General features: G+C 46.9%; 1 protein-coding gene across 1 annotated transcript in view; it reads left to right on the top strand.

The window, feature by feature from the left end:
- Nucleotides 1-14,307, top strand: part of Prr5l (proline rich 5 like) — an 85,770-nt gene that overhangs the window by 34,835 nt on the left and 36,628 nt on the right. The window contains exon 4 of the mRNA XM_042275798.2: nt 4,246-4,294. Coding sequence (XP_042131732.1) covers nt 4,246-4,294 — 49 coding nt within the window. The remainder of the gene's footprint in view (nt 1-4,245; nt 4,295-14,307) is intronic.

Genomic DNA, 14,307 nt, shown 5'->3' with positions numbered 1-14,307 from the left:
CAAGGGTCTGTGTAATCACCGGAAGTCCTGTGAACCAGGGTGGCGGCTCAGCGGCACAGCCGGGGCAGGGATGGGTGTGTGACACAGTGTAGCCCAGTAACTTCTTCCCCTTTTCCCCCTGCTGTGGCTCCTTTTGGCTTCGAACTGAACTTCATGTTATTTCTGCTTTCACTGGGCTCACATGTCTGTCCCACGTAAACGTTTCCTTCCCACTGCTCAGCTGCTTGTGGTGGAGCGGCTGTGAGCGGAACCCTGCTGTCAGATGAAGCAGGGGTCTGGGAATGTGAAACTGATGATGTGGGCGTGACCTGGACCAAAAGGCCCTTTCACGTCAGCCTCCTGCTGCAGTAACCCTTTTCCCTACATGAGCCCTACCCTTTAACCCTTTGAGTGCTGTGCTCTGGGGTCTACCATGCTGTGCCAGACACAGGTTCCCCAGGTCCTAAATCTGAGGTTGGGCAAGGCCTGCCTGCTGTCCTGGGCAGGACTCAAGAGAAGGGTGGGATCGTAGGACTGTTGTAGGCTTCAGGGTCGGGCAGACCTGGCAGAATCCTCATGACTAACCTTTGCCAAGCCAGGAGCTCATCCACAAAGTCATCTCAAAGATGAACTCACTTCCCTCTTGCGGTCATCCTGCTCTGTGGGGATCTCACTACCCACACATTCTCTGAGGACCGGGAGGAGGAGAGTCGGGTACATTTGCTTGCTTACTGCTGTCGGTAGCAGGGAAGTGGCCATCAATATTCAGACCTAGACAGCGGCTCCCAGGTTTAATGAGCTGCTATATCCAAGGTCAGCTTCTTGGTCACAAGCGTGGCTGTTTCTGCGCCTCTGCAGACGCTGCTTAGGCTAAAATACAGGAATACAAATGTTGTGCATATCAGGGATTGACACTCAGGAATAGCAAATCGACTTAGAAAAAGAGACACCATCCTAGGTACAGTTTGTCCTTCTTATTTTAATAATTTGTTTCAGCAAATAATTGCATGTCTGTTGACAAGGAAGAAACCTTAGGAAAACCGGGAAAGTAGAAGGTAGATTGCAAGATTCTGAGCCGTGTAGGAACCTGTGCCTAGGTACCGGGAACCTCCTTTTTCTATGCTTTATGCATGAACTCAATAAAGTTGTGATCCAGAGTGTGGCGAAGGTGGGAGTGGAGTTATCCTGATGTGATTTGGACCCGTCACTCTCATACCGTGATTCTCTGTGTGTGTAGTGTGTGTGACTGTGTGCATGCGTGGGTGGTGTATGTGCATGTCTGTATCTGTGTGTGGTGTGTGTATGTCTCTCTGTGTGTTTACATCTGTCTGTGGGTATGTGTGCCTGTGTTTATATATGCGGTGTGCAGGCACACGCCTGTGTGAACACCAGAGGACAACCCTGGGTGTCATTTCTTAGAAGCCATCCATTTTGTTGAGTCTCACTGACCAGGCTCACCAGTTCTAGCTGTCTGGCCAGCAAGCCCCGGGGGGCTTGCGAGACCTGGGGGGCCTGCCTGTCCCCACTTCCTCAGTTCTGGGGTTAAAAGTACACGCCACTTGTTTTTGTTTTTTTAACTTGGGTTCTAGGGTTCCAACTTGGGCCCCCAGACCACTTTTGGAAGAAATCTCAGCTTTTGAATGAGGGCGTGGCCAGGGAGGAGAAAACCCTTGTTTGAGTTTTTTTTCCTTTCCTTCTTTTGACCAGCATCATATCTAACACCCATCTAACAGGTTTCTAGTAAATTATTATGGACCAAAGAATTAATTAGCGGGCTTCCTATTCTCTCTGCCAGCTGCTCTTTTCTGTCTTAGTGGGGAGGGTGTGCAGAATGTGCCCGTACGAGGGGCCATGTCCACTAGAATCCACTGGAGATGGCAGTGTTACCTGAGTTAGGGGCTCTGGCTGCCCGAACAAGCTAGGCCTGTCATCAGCAGCTAATTTAAAAAGCAAGTGATGGTGAAAAGCAGAAAAAGGAGATTAATTCAATAGTCATGTTGAAAAGGGAGCAAAGAAAAGCCAGGCATGGTGGCACATGACTTTAGTCCCAGCACTCTGGAGGCAGAAGCAGGAGGATCTTTGAGTTCGAGGCCAGCCTAGCCTGGTCTACAGAGCAAGTTCTAGGACAGCTAGGGCTGTTATACAGAGAAACCCTGTTTCAAAAAAGCAACAAACAAACAAACAGAAAACAACAGACAAAAAAAACCTCCAATAACAACAAAAACACCCCCCCCCAAAAAAAAAACAACCCAAAACAAACAAAAAGAAGAAGAGAAAGAGGGAGCAAAGAGATCTAGTGACTCCCCAAGTCTATCTTTGGGGTCCTGGCATAAGATTTATTTAGGCTGAAATAGAAGGCCAGAGGTATGCATAATTAAGCAGTCTTGGTGAAGGTGTGGTCCTGTCCATCACCGACCCATCTTTGTCTCAGCCCCACACTGTCCTATACGGTGGTCTCACAAGTTGACAAACTACTTGTATTCTCTTTCTGGGAGACAAGTGCCTCTTTGGCTGGCATCAGGGTTCAGCACTTTTCTTATTTGAACATGGCATTCCTGGGGAACTTCCGATTTCTTGAGGACTACTGTTTCAGTAGTCTGATGGGATATGGGTTATGTATGTGTGAGTGTATATGAATGTTTGACTGTATGTATATATGTACACCACATGTGTGCCTAGTACCCATGAGATCAGAAGAGGGCATAGGAGCCTCTGGAACTGGAGTTACAGTTATATATTTATGGTATAATCTTGGAGACTCTCTTCTGTGGCCAGGTGACCTAGGCAGGCTCTTTGTTCCACCCCTTACTGTGTTCTTAGACAAAGAGTCCCCTCCTCTGAGCCTCACCTGCAACATCTATAAGAAAGGGGTAGAGAATACAGACTCCTGAGCCTCCATGTGGGTGCTGGGAACAGAACCTGGGTTCCTTACAAGAGCCCCATCCCAATAGCTTTTGATAAGTTTCATCTCTCACAGACTTGCCCACATCTTGGAGAATCCCTGGGGTGTATTGCTGGAGTGGCTCTTAGGTTGCCTGCCATTACATTGAATCTCAAAATGCTTCATCTACCTAACATGCTTCCTGCTATGAGAAAAGGTGGTATTTTCCATGTGTTTCAGCTTTCCAAGCTTTTCTGGAAATTTTAAACATGAGTGGTTCTCTCTTGTTCTGTCCCCAAATTCTTGTTCCCGTTTTATGTACATAATGAATGATATTTTGCTGTAGGCACTTGTCTGTTCTTCAGAGACATGAGTGAGCATGTTTGAAGGAAAGTTAATACCCAACAAGACTGTCAGAAATTCAAGTATTTGCTCCTTAATAACCATAGCAGGTGGGAAGGGCAATGAGAACGTTGAAGTCAGGGAGACTTTGTTCCCTAGAGAAGTTACTGGATTCCAGGAGCCAGTTTTTCTTGTTTTTAGCTTTTTCTCACATTGTCTGGATCAAATTCAGGATGGATCGGTAGGGATGGGCCCATTATTTGTCACAGGGGGGAAAAGGCTGCTGTCCAAATCTCTACTTATTTATATTGTTAGCACTTAAGATGCTTTGACAAACTTTGTGAATATATTTACTAGCATACTATGTATCCACATCCTCGGCCTAAGAGTAGAAACTATGAGATCGGAGACCTTGTGTATCTTCTTCACCTTGGTGGTCCTGGTGCTGGAACAATACGTGGGAACCTACAGGGCAGCTCAATCAATATGTTGCCTAGGTAACCGGAAATCCAATTCTCACTGTGGTCCCTTTTGTAGATTGCCTCATTACATTTATGATGACTGGTGAGACCACCCCATTATATCCTCAAGGTGAATTTCAAGTCTGGACATCTCTGGAGTTAGAGGAGAGGAGAGGTGGAGTTATAGGAAAAGATACTCAGTTTGCAGAAGGTCTAGGTTTGAACCTCAAGGGTTAATGTGTAGGATCGGGGTGGGCATGCTTTCTCTATCTACAGTAGTTGTAACAATCGTACCATCCTGTATACACTTGGGATCTTTGGATGGGGAATGTATGGAAAGTGTGTTTTAGACTATAAAATGTTTGTAAATGTTATCACTGCAGTAACAATGCGGGGGATGAGGGGCCCTGCCAGGACCTAGGAAAAAGTACTTCCTCCTCAGGCCTAGATTCCACCCCTGTGCTGCTGGTTACACATTGTCGTCAATGATGAGCCCTTTGTCACCCTCCTTTGGAACTGGTCTTCAGGAGCTGTGATCCCACCAACAGCTGCCTGACTGTTTCTGTGTTGCTCTCTCCCCAGGCGGCTGCTGAAGAGTGAACTTGGATCCTTCATTACAGACTATTTCCAGGTAAGCTCCGTGGGCCCCGGCACCCATCATACTTGGGGTTGACACGCCCACAGGGGTATCAGTGCTGCACATTTGGATGTTTCTTTGATGCTGCAGGTACATGAGCTGCTGTGGCTACAGAGGGCTCCTGGGCCAGCCTGGTCACTCATGTTCAGGGAGGTCAGGCCCCTGCAGTCAGTCTCAGGCTCTTGGGTCTCCGGACTCACTTATATTGTTAAAAATCATTGCTCGTTTGGGTTCGATCTGTCTGTCTGTCCTTACCGTATAAGGGACTGTGCCTCAGCAGCTTTATAATGTGTCTCAGTTAACTTACAGAAGAATACACGGCACTTCTGTGTGGAAAAAAAGAGTTTGCAGAATAAACCAGAAGTGAGAAGAGTGTTCTTGGTCTTGTGTATGTGCAAACATCTGCACGGCCTGCTTTCTAGAAGGCAGTTCTTTGTCTTGTCTGCTTTCATTTTCTGTGGGTCGTGTATTGCATGTCACATAGTCTCAGGACAGCTGCATTGTCCAGCTCTGGGACACAGGGGGGGAAAGGCAGAATCAGCTTACTGTTACTGAAGAGGTAGTTTTCACCTAGGGGACCCTGAGTCCCACCACTGCCCTAAGCCCCTCCTGTCCTATGTGTGGGGATTTAGTTGGGTTAGGTATATGTGTCCTTAGACAGATTACTTCTTGTCACTAAGGCTCCTAGTCTGTTCCATTGAAGGCAGAATTGGATTTGACAGTCTAACTTCCCTTCTGTATACACATTGTTCTGAGGCTATGAAATTCAAGGTCCCAGGTCTCTGCAAAGGACAGTTTGTAAGCCATAGACCTAAGCTGCTTCCTTAACTCTCACCAAAGAAAGGTGTTTGGGAGCTGCTGGGTGACAGGGAATAACCAACTAGGTGACACCCCCCGTGAAGTCAGTCTCTACTTCTCGCTCATTTGCTAGGGTGGGCTTGGCAAGCTGCTTCCTTTCTGTCTGCCTCAGTTTCCTTGCTCGTGAAACGAGAACCTCATTTTACCTCGTTTTGTGGTTCGCATGAAATAATAGCGGTGGAGAACTCAGGCTAGCTGCAGCAGGCAACATAGCATGGTGGTCAAGATCATGGGTCATTGAGGCAGGCTACCCAGGTTCAGGGCCCAGCCCAGGCATTTACTGAATGTGTTACCATGAGCAAGTTGCTGTATCAGTTTCAGTTTCCTCTTCTCTAAAACCAGGACCTAACCTTTAGGACATACCCATATAGTGTAAATGTAGGGACTAAACAGTTATTTACAAAGCCCTTACTGATTAGCACAAAATAAGAGAGTAATAGTGTTTGTTAAATTTATGCTGCTTCTTTTTTTTTTTTTTTTTCTGGTTTTTTTTTTTTTTTTTTTTGTGATATATATTTTTTATTTTACAATACCATTCAGTTCTACATATCAGCCATGGGTTCCCCTATTCTCCCCCCTCCCACACCCTCCCCTTACCCCCAGCCCACCCTCCATTCCCACCTCCTCCAGGACAAGTCCTCCCCCGAGGACTGTGATCAACTTGGTAGACTCAGTCCAGGGAGGTCCAGTCCCTTCTTCCCAAACTAAGCCAAGTGTCCCTGCATAAGTTCCTGGTTTCAAACAGCCAACTCATGGAATGAGCACAGGACTTGGTCCCACTGCCTAGATGCCTCCCAAACTGATCAAGCCAATCAACTGTCTCGCCTATTCAGAGGGCCTGATCCAGCTGGGAGCCCCTCAGCCTTTGGTTCATAGTTCATGTGTTTCCATTCATTTGGCTATTTTTTTTCAATAATTGAGTAAAACTGAAATTGATTATATGCCACAGTCATCCTAGGGACCTCCATGCTATGTATATAGCCTCTATGGTTCTATGGGTTGTGGTCTGATTGTTCATTTTATATCTAGAATCCACCAATGAGTGAGTACATACCATAACTGTCTTTCTGGGTTTGGGTTACCTCACTCAGGATGATTTTTTCTAGTTCCATCCATTTGCCTGCAAATTTCATGCTTTCATTGTTTTTCTCTGCTGAGTAGTACTCCATTGTGTATATGTACCACATTTTTTTCATCCATTCTTCCGTTGATGGGCATCTAGGTTGTTTCCAGGTTCTGGCTATTACAAATAGTGCTGCTATGAACATAGCTGAGCATGTGTCTTTATGGTATGTATCATTATGCTGCTTCTTATTTATTATGCTGACATGCAAAGCATCTATTTGAATGGGAAAGGAGTGAAAAAACTACATATGATCTTGTTTGCAGTTTGTTTTATATTATTTTATGTCTAAGTAGGACACAATTAAAAAGCTTTTCAAAGAGAATTTTGTTGAAAACACAAAAATCATTTTGTTTTTCTACTCAAGTGTCAGGAAATGTCAAGCTCATCCTTCCTTCCTTCCTTCCTTCCTTCCTTCCTTCCTTCCTCCCTCCCTCCCTCCCTCCCTCCCTCCCTCCCTCCCTCCCTCTCTCTCTCTTTCTTTCTTTCTTTCTTCAAGACATGGTTTCTCTGTGTAGTTTTGGTGCCTGTCCTGGATCTCGCTCTATCGACCAGGCTGCCTCCAATTCACAGAGATCCACCTGGCTCCACCTCCCAAGTGCTGGGATTAAAGGCGTGTGCCACCACTGCCCAGCAGGAAATGTCAAACTCTTATATGTCCACTTTTAAAGAATGACAGATGTCAGTCAGCTTAACACCAGTGCATATATACATGTGCATGTGTGTGCACACTTGTACACACACACACACACACACACACACACACACACACACACACACACACCAGGAAACATTCACTCTAAACCTGGACAGACCAAGATCCAATTGAAACCCGGATGGAGTTCAGTCCAGCCATCCTCAGGTACTTGGACCATAGCATCTGTTATGTGGGGAGGAAGCCTGAAGACTCAGAATGTGGTAGAGTCACGACTGTGAATCATCTCAGTTGCCCTTCACTCAAAGGTCAGCCTCTACCTCACTCTGCCCCCTGTGGTCTCTATTGATTGATTTGAAGCAAGGCTGCAGAGAAGAGTTGTTTTTTTTTTTTTTTTCACCAGTTCTGAAGAAGCCTGCTGGGCCTGGCTGCTTTCTGCCTTGACATTTCAAAGAGACAGGGTCCGTGTGGTTTCAGTCGAGTCTTAAATGTCAGCTGTCTTTTGGTGTTGGGGGCTACCCCTAGGCCAGTAGGAAGGGTGTGTCTGGGTGGGGACTTGTGCATCTGGGAAGCCCTGAGGTTTTGGGAGGGCACCTAATACTGCATACAAAGATGCCAGATACTTCAAAACTAATAACCACATGTCATTTCCTATCAGGATCCTAACCAGAGAAGCTGTGGGGTGAATGCTGAGTCTTCTTCTTGGGGTGTGGTGTGGGGACTGATTTTCAGAACTTTGAATCTGGGGTTTTCCTTATTTAGGTGCTAAACTGAAAAAGGGCTCTCCTAGACACTCTTCTAATGGAGGTGTTAAGTGCTTTTTTTTTTTTTAAAACTGTGGGTGTACAGGCGCCCCCATGGTGTTTTTAAGCATTCTCTCTCTCTCTCTCTCTCTCTCTCTCTCTCTCTCTCTCTCTCTCTCTCTCTCTCTCTCTCTCTCATGTATATTGGCCTTTTAGGAGGGTAGGAGAGATTGTCTACCATACATACCAGAAGTGACATTTGGCGACCTACACAATGGCAATGAATGAGATTGGGCTTAGAAAGTGTTTCCCTTTAAAATTTTTTACTTCAGCCCTGCTACTCATCCCAGAGAGTCTTGGACTGTCTTCTTCAGGACTTGGCAGTCTCCTTATATAAGGAAGAGGGAGCTGGCCTTGAACTTGGTATCTTTAGCTAGGGATTCATACGTGACAGGCTAGGGTACTGTGGCATTATTTTGTTTGCTGTGAGTTCGTAAGTGGTGCTGCTACTGGTTTCTTTTTAATATACAATGACAATTTTGACAAGTAGTTTTGAGGAAAAAAAATAGCTCACAAAGGACAATGGTGTGGGTGGCCCTGGCGATGGCCCCCACAGTGAAGGTGGTTCAGGAGACATGCATGTGGGAAGGCCGGGGCTGGGTGCTGCTGAGGAGGCTCCCAAGGCTGCAAAAGAAATCTCCACAGGAGAAAGTCAGGTTCACAGAGGCAAACTCGGCTTCCCAACAGTCTCATTTCCAGGGGCGAAGCCATAAGAGGCTCCAACAAAGGACCTGGAGGGAAGTCGGGGCCTATGAGAAGCAGAGTCCCAGGCAATTAGGAAAGTCCCTAACCCGAGGTGGCTCAGAAGAATGTAAACAAACTCCTTCAGCCCTGTGCTCTTCCTGAGTGTGAGGCTCAGACCCCCACCCCCAGGCACCTGCATTTGGAAGTGAGGTCTGCCCCTTCTTGGGACCCTCCCCTCCCAGTGAGAACTCTTTCTGTCTGAGGCTCTGCTTTTGCTAGCACAGGCGAGCATTTTCGTTTTACGGTTTTAAAGAAAGAGCATCCACAGTGAAGAATAATGAAAATAACCTGAGGTGAGGGCTGGGGCAGCAGGTGAAGAGTGGTGTTTATCTCTGCTCTGCACACAGAGAAGACAGCCTGTTCGATGCGCGGGAGCCTGAATAGATTTCCATGAGACACTGGCCGGAGCCTGAATAGATTTCCATGAGACACTGGCCAGAGCAACCTCTGACATTTCCAGGATGGATTCCCCTCCCCACTTTCCCCTGTGTGTTTTGAATCGCCTGGGAAGAAAATTGAGGTTTCCAAGTAGCACTCTGCCCTAGTGACTGCTTGGAGGAATAATTGGCTCTCTATCATGCTTGAAAACAGCTATTATAAAATGATCTGCATTTTTGGATTGCCTCATAAGGTATCTCTGTGGTTCATAGTTGAGGGGCAGGGTGTCCAATACCTTACTTTCTTAGTTCTGCATCTGTGGGTTGTACTATTTCCTAAAAACTTTGCCCCCAAGCCCAGAAGATTTTTTTTTTCTTTTTCTTTTGGTGGGATTAAAGTTTTGCTTCATATAGAAACTTGCACTAAAGTCAAAGGCTCTGGGTGATTTAGTGTTAGGGAGGAGGGAAACGTGTGTGTGTGTGTGTGTGTGTGTGTGTGTGTGTGTGTGTGTGTGGTGTGTACGTGCATGCACATGTGCATGTTAGCATACACATGTATGTGAATATATATATAGGTATGTGCATGCATTTGTTTATCTGATTGCTGCAAGAGCCCCAGGAAAAAAATGATCATCACAGTGTTATGGAAATGTGCACTTGGCAGTAGCTGAGAGAGGAGATGATGTTGAGGGGTCCTAGACAGAATGAAGTTCAAAATGTAAACAGTGCAGGAGTATAAATGAATCTACTATCAGCAGCACACACAGCGCATTGCCTGATGATGGGAATGGATGGCAGGGTCTTCAAATCAAGCTCAGAATAAGTAAATATAAATAAATACAATAAATAATTATGGAAATGGGACGAGCCTGGCGGTGGTGGTGCACACCTGCAATCCCAGCACTCAGGAGGCAGAGGCAGGCGGGAGACCAGCCTGGTCTACAGAGTGAGTTCCAGGACAGCCAGTACTACACAGAGAAACCCTGTCTTGAAAAACAAACAAAACAAAAAACAATATAAAAAAGAAAAGAAAAGAAAAGAAAAATGAGACTTGTAAGGGATGGATGGGACAGGGTAATGAGAACAGCCCTTGTGATTTCCAAATCCAAACTGAATGGGGGAGGAGAGGTACAGCTTTTCCTTTTTGATCCATCTTGGAAGACTTCTGTAATGAGCAAGATTCCCCAAAAGGAAGTGGAGATTGTGAGGTGGCCATAGGGGAAGAAGGGTAATTCCGTGCATTCGCTGTAGGTTAAAAATGGGGCCAGTGCACAAAGGGGCTTTGACAAGGAGGCTGGGTGAGGATTATGTTTTTAGGTGAGAAGGTCATTCGGATTGAGGCTTGACTGGTATTTGGGACAAAGGTGTGGTGAAGCCTGTAAACATCCGGATGGCCTAGAAATTCCTGGGGGCCACTCTGACCTCTGAGGTGGAGCCACCTAAGTCGGGGGGTACAGAGAGTATTCTCTGCCAGCCAGGAGTTATCTTTCAGCAGATTTTTTTCCCTCAGCCTCTGACGCAGTTGCATGAAATCTGTGCAATTATTCGAATATTTTTATTGTGCTTTTCTCATAGTTTATGAAACTAAGTGGAAACATGAGTCTTGAAATTGATAACGCCAGGCCTTAATAGTCTTTAGATAAAGATGAAAATCAATAGGTATGCTGAGGTAATGGATCATTGGCTCCATTGGATTTGGGTTACTGCATCCTGAATTGTGAAGGCAAAGAATGCATAGGTACAAAACACTGAAAAGAAATCACCTGGAGGTGGACTCTGAAGGGGTGTGGCTCTGGGCTTGATCACCCTTCCTAGCTCTACGGGAGCAGGATTCGGAACTTTGAAGTCATGTAGGTTTGTTGTTCTGGGAGAACACATTTTCAGGAGCCCGTTATGTATGACATTGAGCGATTTCTTATAGACCGGAGAAGGACCAGAATGAGCCAGAAGCAGTGAGGAGGCAAAATAAAGGCACAGCAAGCCGCGGCGGCGGGTGCTGCACACGTGGTGTTAAAATGAGTAAAAGTGGTCAGCTGTCCGATGGTCATGAGAAGTAAAGGTTGTTGTGAATTCTTGTCTAATATGGGAGGCTGTCTTGAGAATTATAATGAAGCCTGGGCATGTGACTCGGTTGGCAGAGTACCTGGCAAGCATACGTGAGGCCCCGTGTTCAATTCCTGATACCCCAGAAGCCAGGAATGGCGGGTACATGCCTGCAATCCTATTTGGCATGGAATTCTTCCTCCTGGGAAGGTGGGGCTGGCATTATTCTTCCCCAGCCTCCTTGATTACTTTCTTTCCTGGGTTCCTCTGACTGGGTTGGGAGGTACCCTGCTTGACGTACACAGTTGACAGGCTGTACCCACGCATGCCTGTCCTCTTCTCTGCTCATCTCAGCACGCCCGTTGAGCCCCATGCTACCCAGGATAAGCCCATCTCTTTCCTTATTAGAGGCAGATGGCTTGGGATGCTTTCCTCCTCATCCTTGTCGGAATTTTCCCAAGCCTCATTTTTCTGTGTGCAGCCCATTTCTCTGTGTCTTACGGGGAAAAATGTCAGCTCTTTCCACTTCCGGATCCTTCTGCCACTTCATTAATGTGCTGTTTTGTCCGTGGCCAAGTTCACTGATGGTGTGCCAGAAGGATGTGTTAAGTAACAAGCGGCCCATTGCCAAGTCCCAAGTCATTTCCTAAGGAGCTACTATTTAATGAACTGGTGGTTTGTGATTGGAAGCTGGCTGGCTGGAGGGTGGTAGGGGGAGCCTTGGGGCAGGGAGAGAAAAGTAGAGTCCGGCTATCTCAACGCTGCTTAGAAGCAAATGTCTGCTAAGAATCTTCTGGATTCAGGCCCTTGTCAGGGATGGAAATTCTTTGAGGTGAGGTCCAGGAAGAACAGATGCTTAGAAAAGTAGTACAGAATAGTTACCTCTCTCTCTTATTCCCTTTCCGATCCTCTCTCCTGCCTTCTCTCCCTCATGTCCTTCTCTCTTCCTTTCTCTCCCATCCTTGGACTTTTTTTTGTCTCTCAGAACCTGTGAGCAGGCCTAAGTTCCATAAATGCCAAACTGGCATCTTCTCAGGTTAAGTGGATAGTGGTGGTGTGGGCTTCATAAGCTCCAGGGCCCAGTGCTAAATCAAAATGTGGCTGTAGATGGGGTACGGACTTCCATTTCTTTCCCATGGGTCTGCTGTTGCTACATACAGAAGTCAGGTGACCCTTAAGACGTCTTTGAAATCTCAACACTGTGCCACATAGATCACAGGGCGGGGATGGGGGTGGGCGACAAGGCCCACCTGGCAAATGTGTCCCAGCAGTGACAAACTCTGGTGGGGATGGGTGTCATCATGCTTCTGTTCAAGAATTAGTAGACGTGTGTCTAACGCTAACCTCCATGTACCATGCCTAGATCTAGACTTCTACTAACATCAACTCATCTCCACCTCAGAGGTGGGATGACAGCGTGGTCAGGGTGGGGACGTGTGGGTGTGGCCCAGACCCTGGGCCTGAAGAAGGCCTGCAAACTCTCCTGGGAGGTGGTGGTTCCAGACTTCTCTGTGCTTTTGTGTTACTGTGTCCTATCATACCTTACAACACACACATACACACACCACACCTCACAACACACACACACCACACCTCACAACACACACACATACCATACCTCACAATACATACACACACCACACCTCACAACACACACATGTACCATACCTCACGATACACACACACACACCACACCTCACAACACACACACACACCACACCTCACAACACACATACACCACACCTCACAACACACACACACCATACCTCACGATACACACACACACCACACCTCACAACACACACACACCACACCTCACAACACATACACACACACACACATCACACCTCACAACACACATACACCACACCTCACAACACACACACCCACCATACCTCACAACACACACACCCACCATACCTCACAATACACACACACACCATACCTCACAACACACACACACACACACACACACACACACACACACACACACTCCCAGAGGTGGCAACTGCAGAGCACTGAGCTCCCACCGTAGCGCCCTTCCAATGCTAGGCCCTGAGGGATGCAGGATCCACAGGAGTGCAGGTGTGTGACTACAGGTTGACTAGAGGAAGACTCTTGGTCAGTGGGGCCCCAGAAGGGGAGTGGGGACAGGAGCAGCCCTGGTGGCTGAACAGAGAGAATGGCTGTGGTCAAGTTGGTGTGTGACTGAGAAGGGGGTCAAGGCAGGAGTTCTCCACAGAAGGGAAACTGGGTGCTGGGCTGCCCCTGAAAATCCTGCAGGATGCAGCAGGCACCGAATAAAGGATTCCTAGTGGAATCCGAGCTGCATTCCTGTGGGTTGGAATCTGGGGGAGGAAACTCTAACCTAACCTCAGTTACGGGAAGATCAAAGCGTTGGTGGCATGCTTTTCAAGGGGGTTTTAGCTTCTTGGAAAATGGAGCCCCTTAAATATCAGCAAATCTGTGTGTGAGCAGACTGGCGACCGCAGGCTCCAAGCAGGGAGAAGCAGTCGGTGACCCGAAAGGCTCCTGCAGACCCTATGCTTTTGTTTGTTTTGATCCAAGCTACAGAATTTCCGTGCTGCGTATCATGAGAGACTTCGAAAGAATGTTTTCTGTGTCATTTCCCCCCTAGGCCAGAAATAACTCCCTTTCCTTGGAAACACATAGTTTTCCTTCCAGTATCTCCGCGAAGGGAGAAGACCAAGGGCCAGGAAGGAGGCTCTGGGCCAGCTGCTGGAATTTATTCCTTCTGATTTGGGCAAAGGAATTTTTACCAGATGAAGAAAATGGTGACAGATTTAGGGACCCCATGTCACCTCCCCTAGCCCCTTAAAAACATTCTGTTTCTTATCTTGACTCCTTAAAAATACAAAATCATTCTTGTCACCAAAATAGGCAGTGGATTAAGTTCAACAAAGCTTTTCCAAGCACCAGCTCTACCCAGCGTTGTGCTGGGAGTGGAGTACTAAAGTTAGAAGTGGTCCTTGTCCTCCAGGGTCTGAAAGCCTAATGCATACATTTAGTGTGTGTGTGTGTGTGTGTGTGTGTGTGTGTGTGTGTGTGTGTGTGTGTGTGTGTTAGATCCGAGTGTTTGTGGATGAGTATCTTTATGTGTCTGTGTACATGTGGAAGTCAGAGGATGCCAGATGTCCTGGCTCTCACTCTCCACCTTAATCCTTTGTGGCTGAATCTCTCACTAAACCTGGAACTAGACAGGCAGACTACAAACCTCAGGGAGAGCCTCCTGCCTCTACAGTGCTGGGGATTTGAACTTAGGTGCTCATGCTTGCCTAGCAAGTACCTCTCCCCTACTGACATATGTCCCTAGCCCTGGAAGTATTTATTAATTCATGTTATAACTGGACTGATTTTTATTAACGTCCTTTATCATCCTCATT

This window comes from Peromyscus maniculatus, chromosome 4 (assembly GCF_049852395.1).
Source record: "Peromyscus maniculatus bairdii isolate BWxNUB_F1_BW_parent chromosome 4, HU_Pman_BW_mat_3.1, whole genome shotgun sequence".
Taxonomy (NCBI): Eukaryota; Metazoa; Chordata; class Mammalia; order Rodentia; family Cricetidae; genus Peromyscus; species Peromyscus maniculatus.
This window is presented reverse-complemented; position numbering and strand designations above follow the sequence as displayed.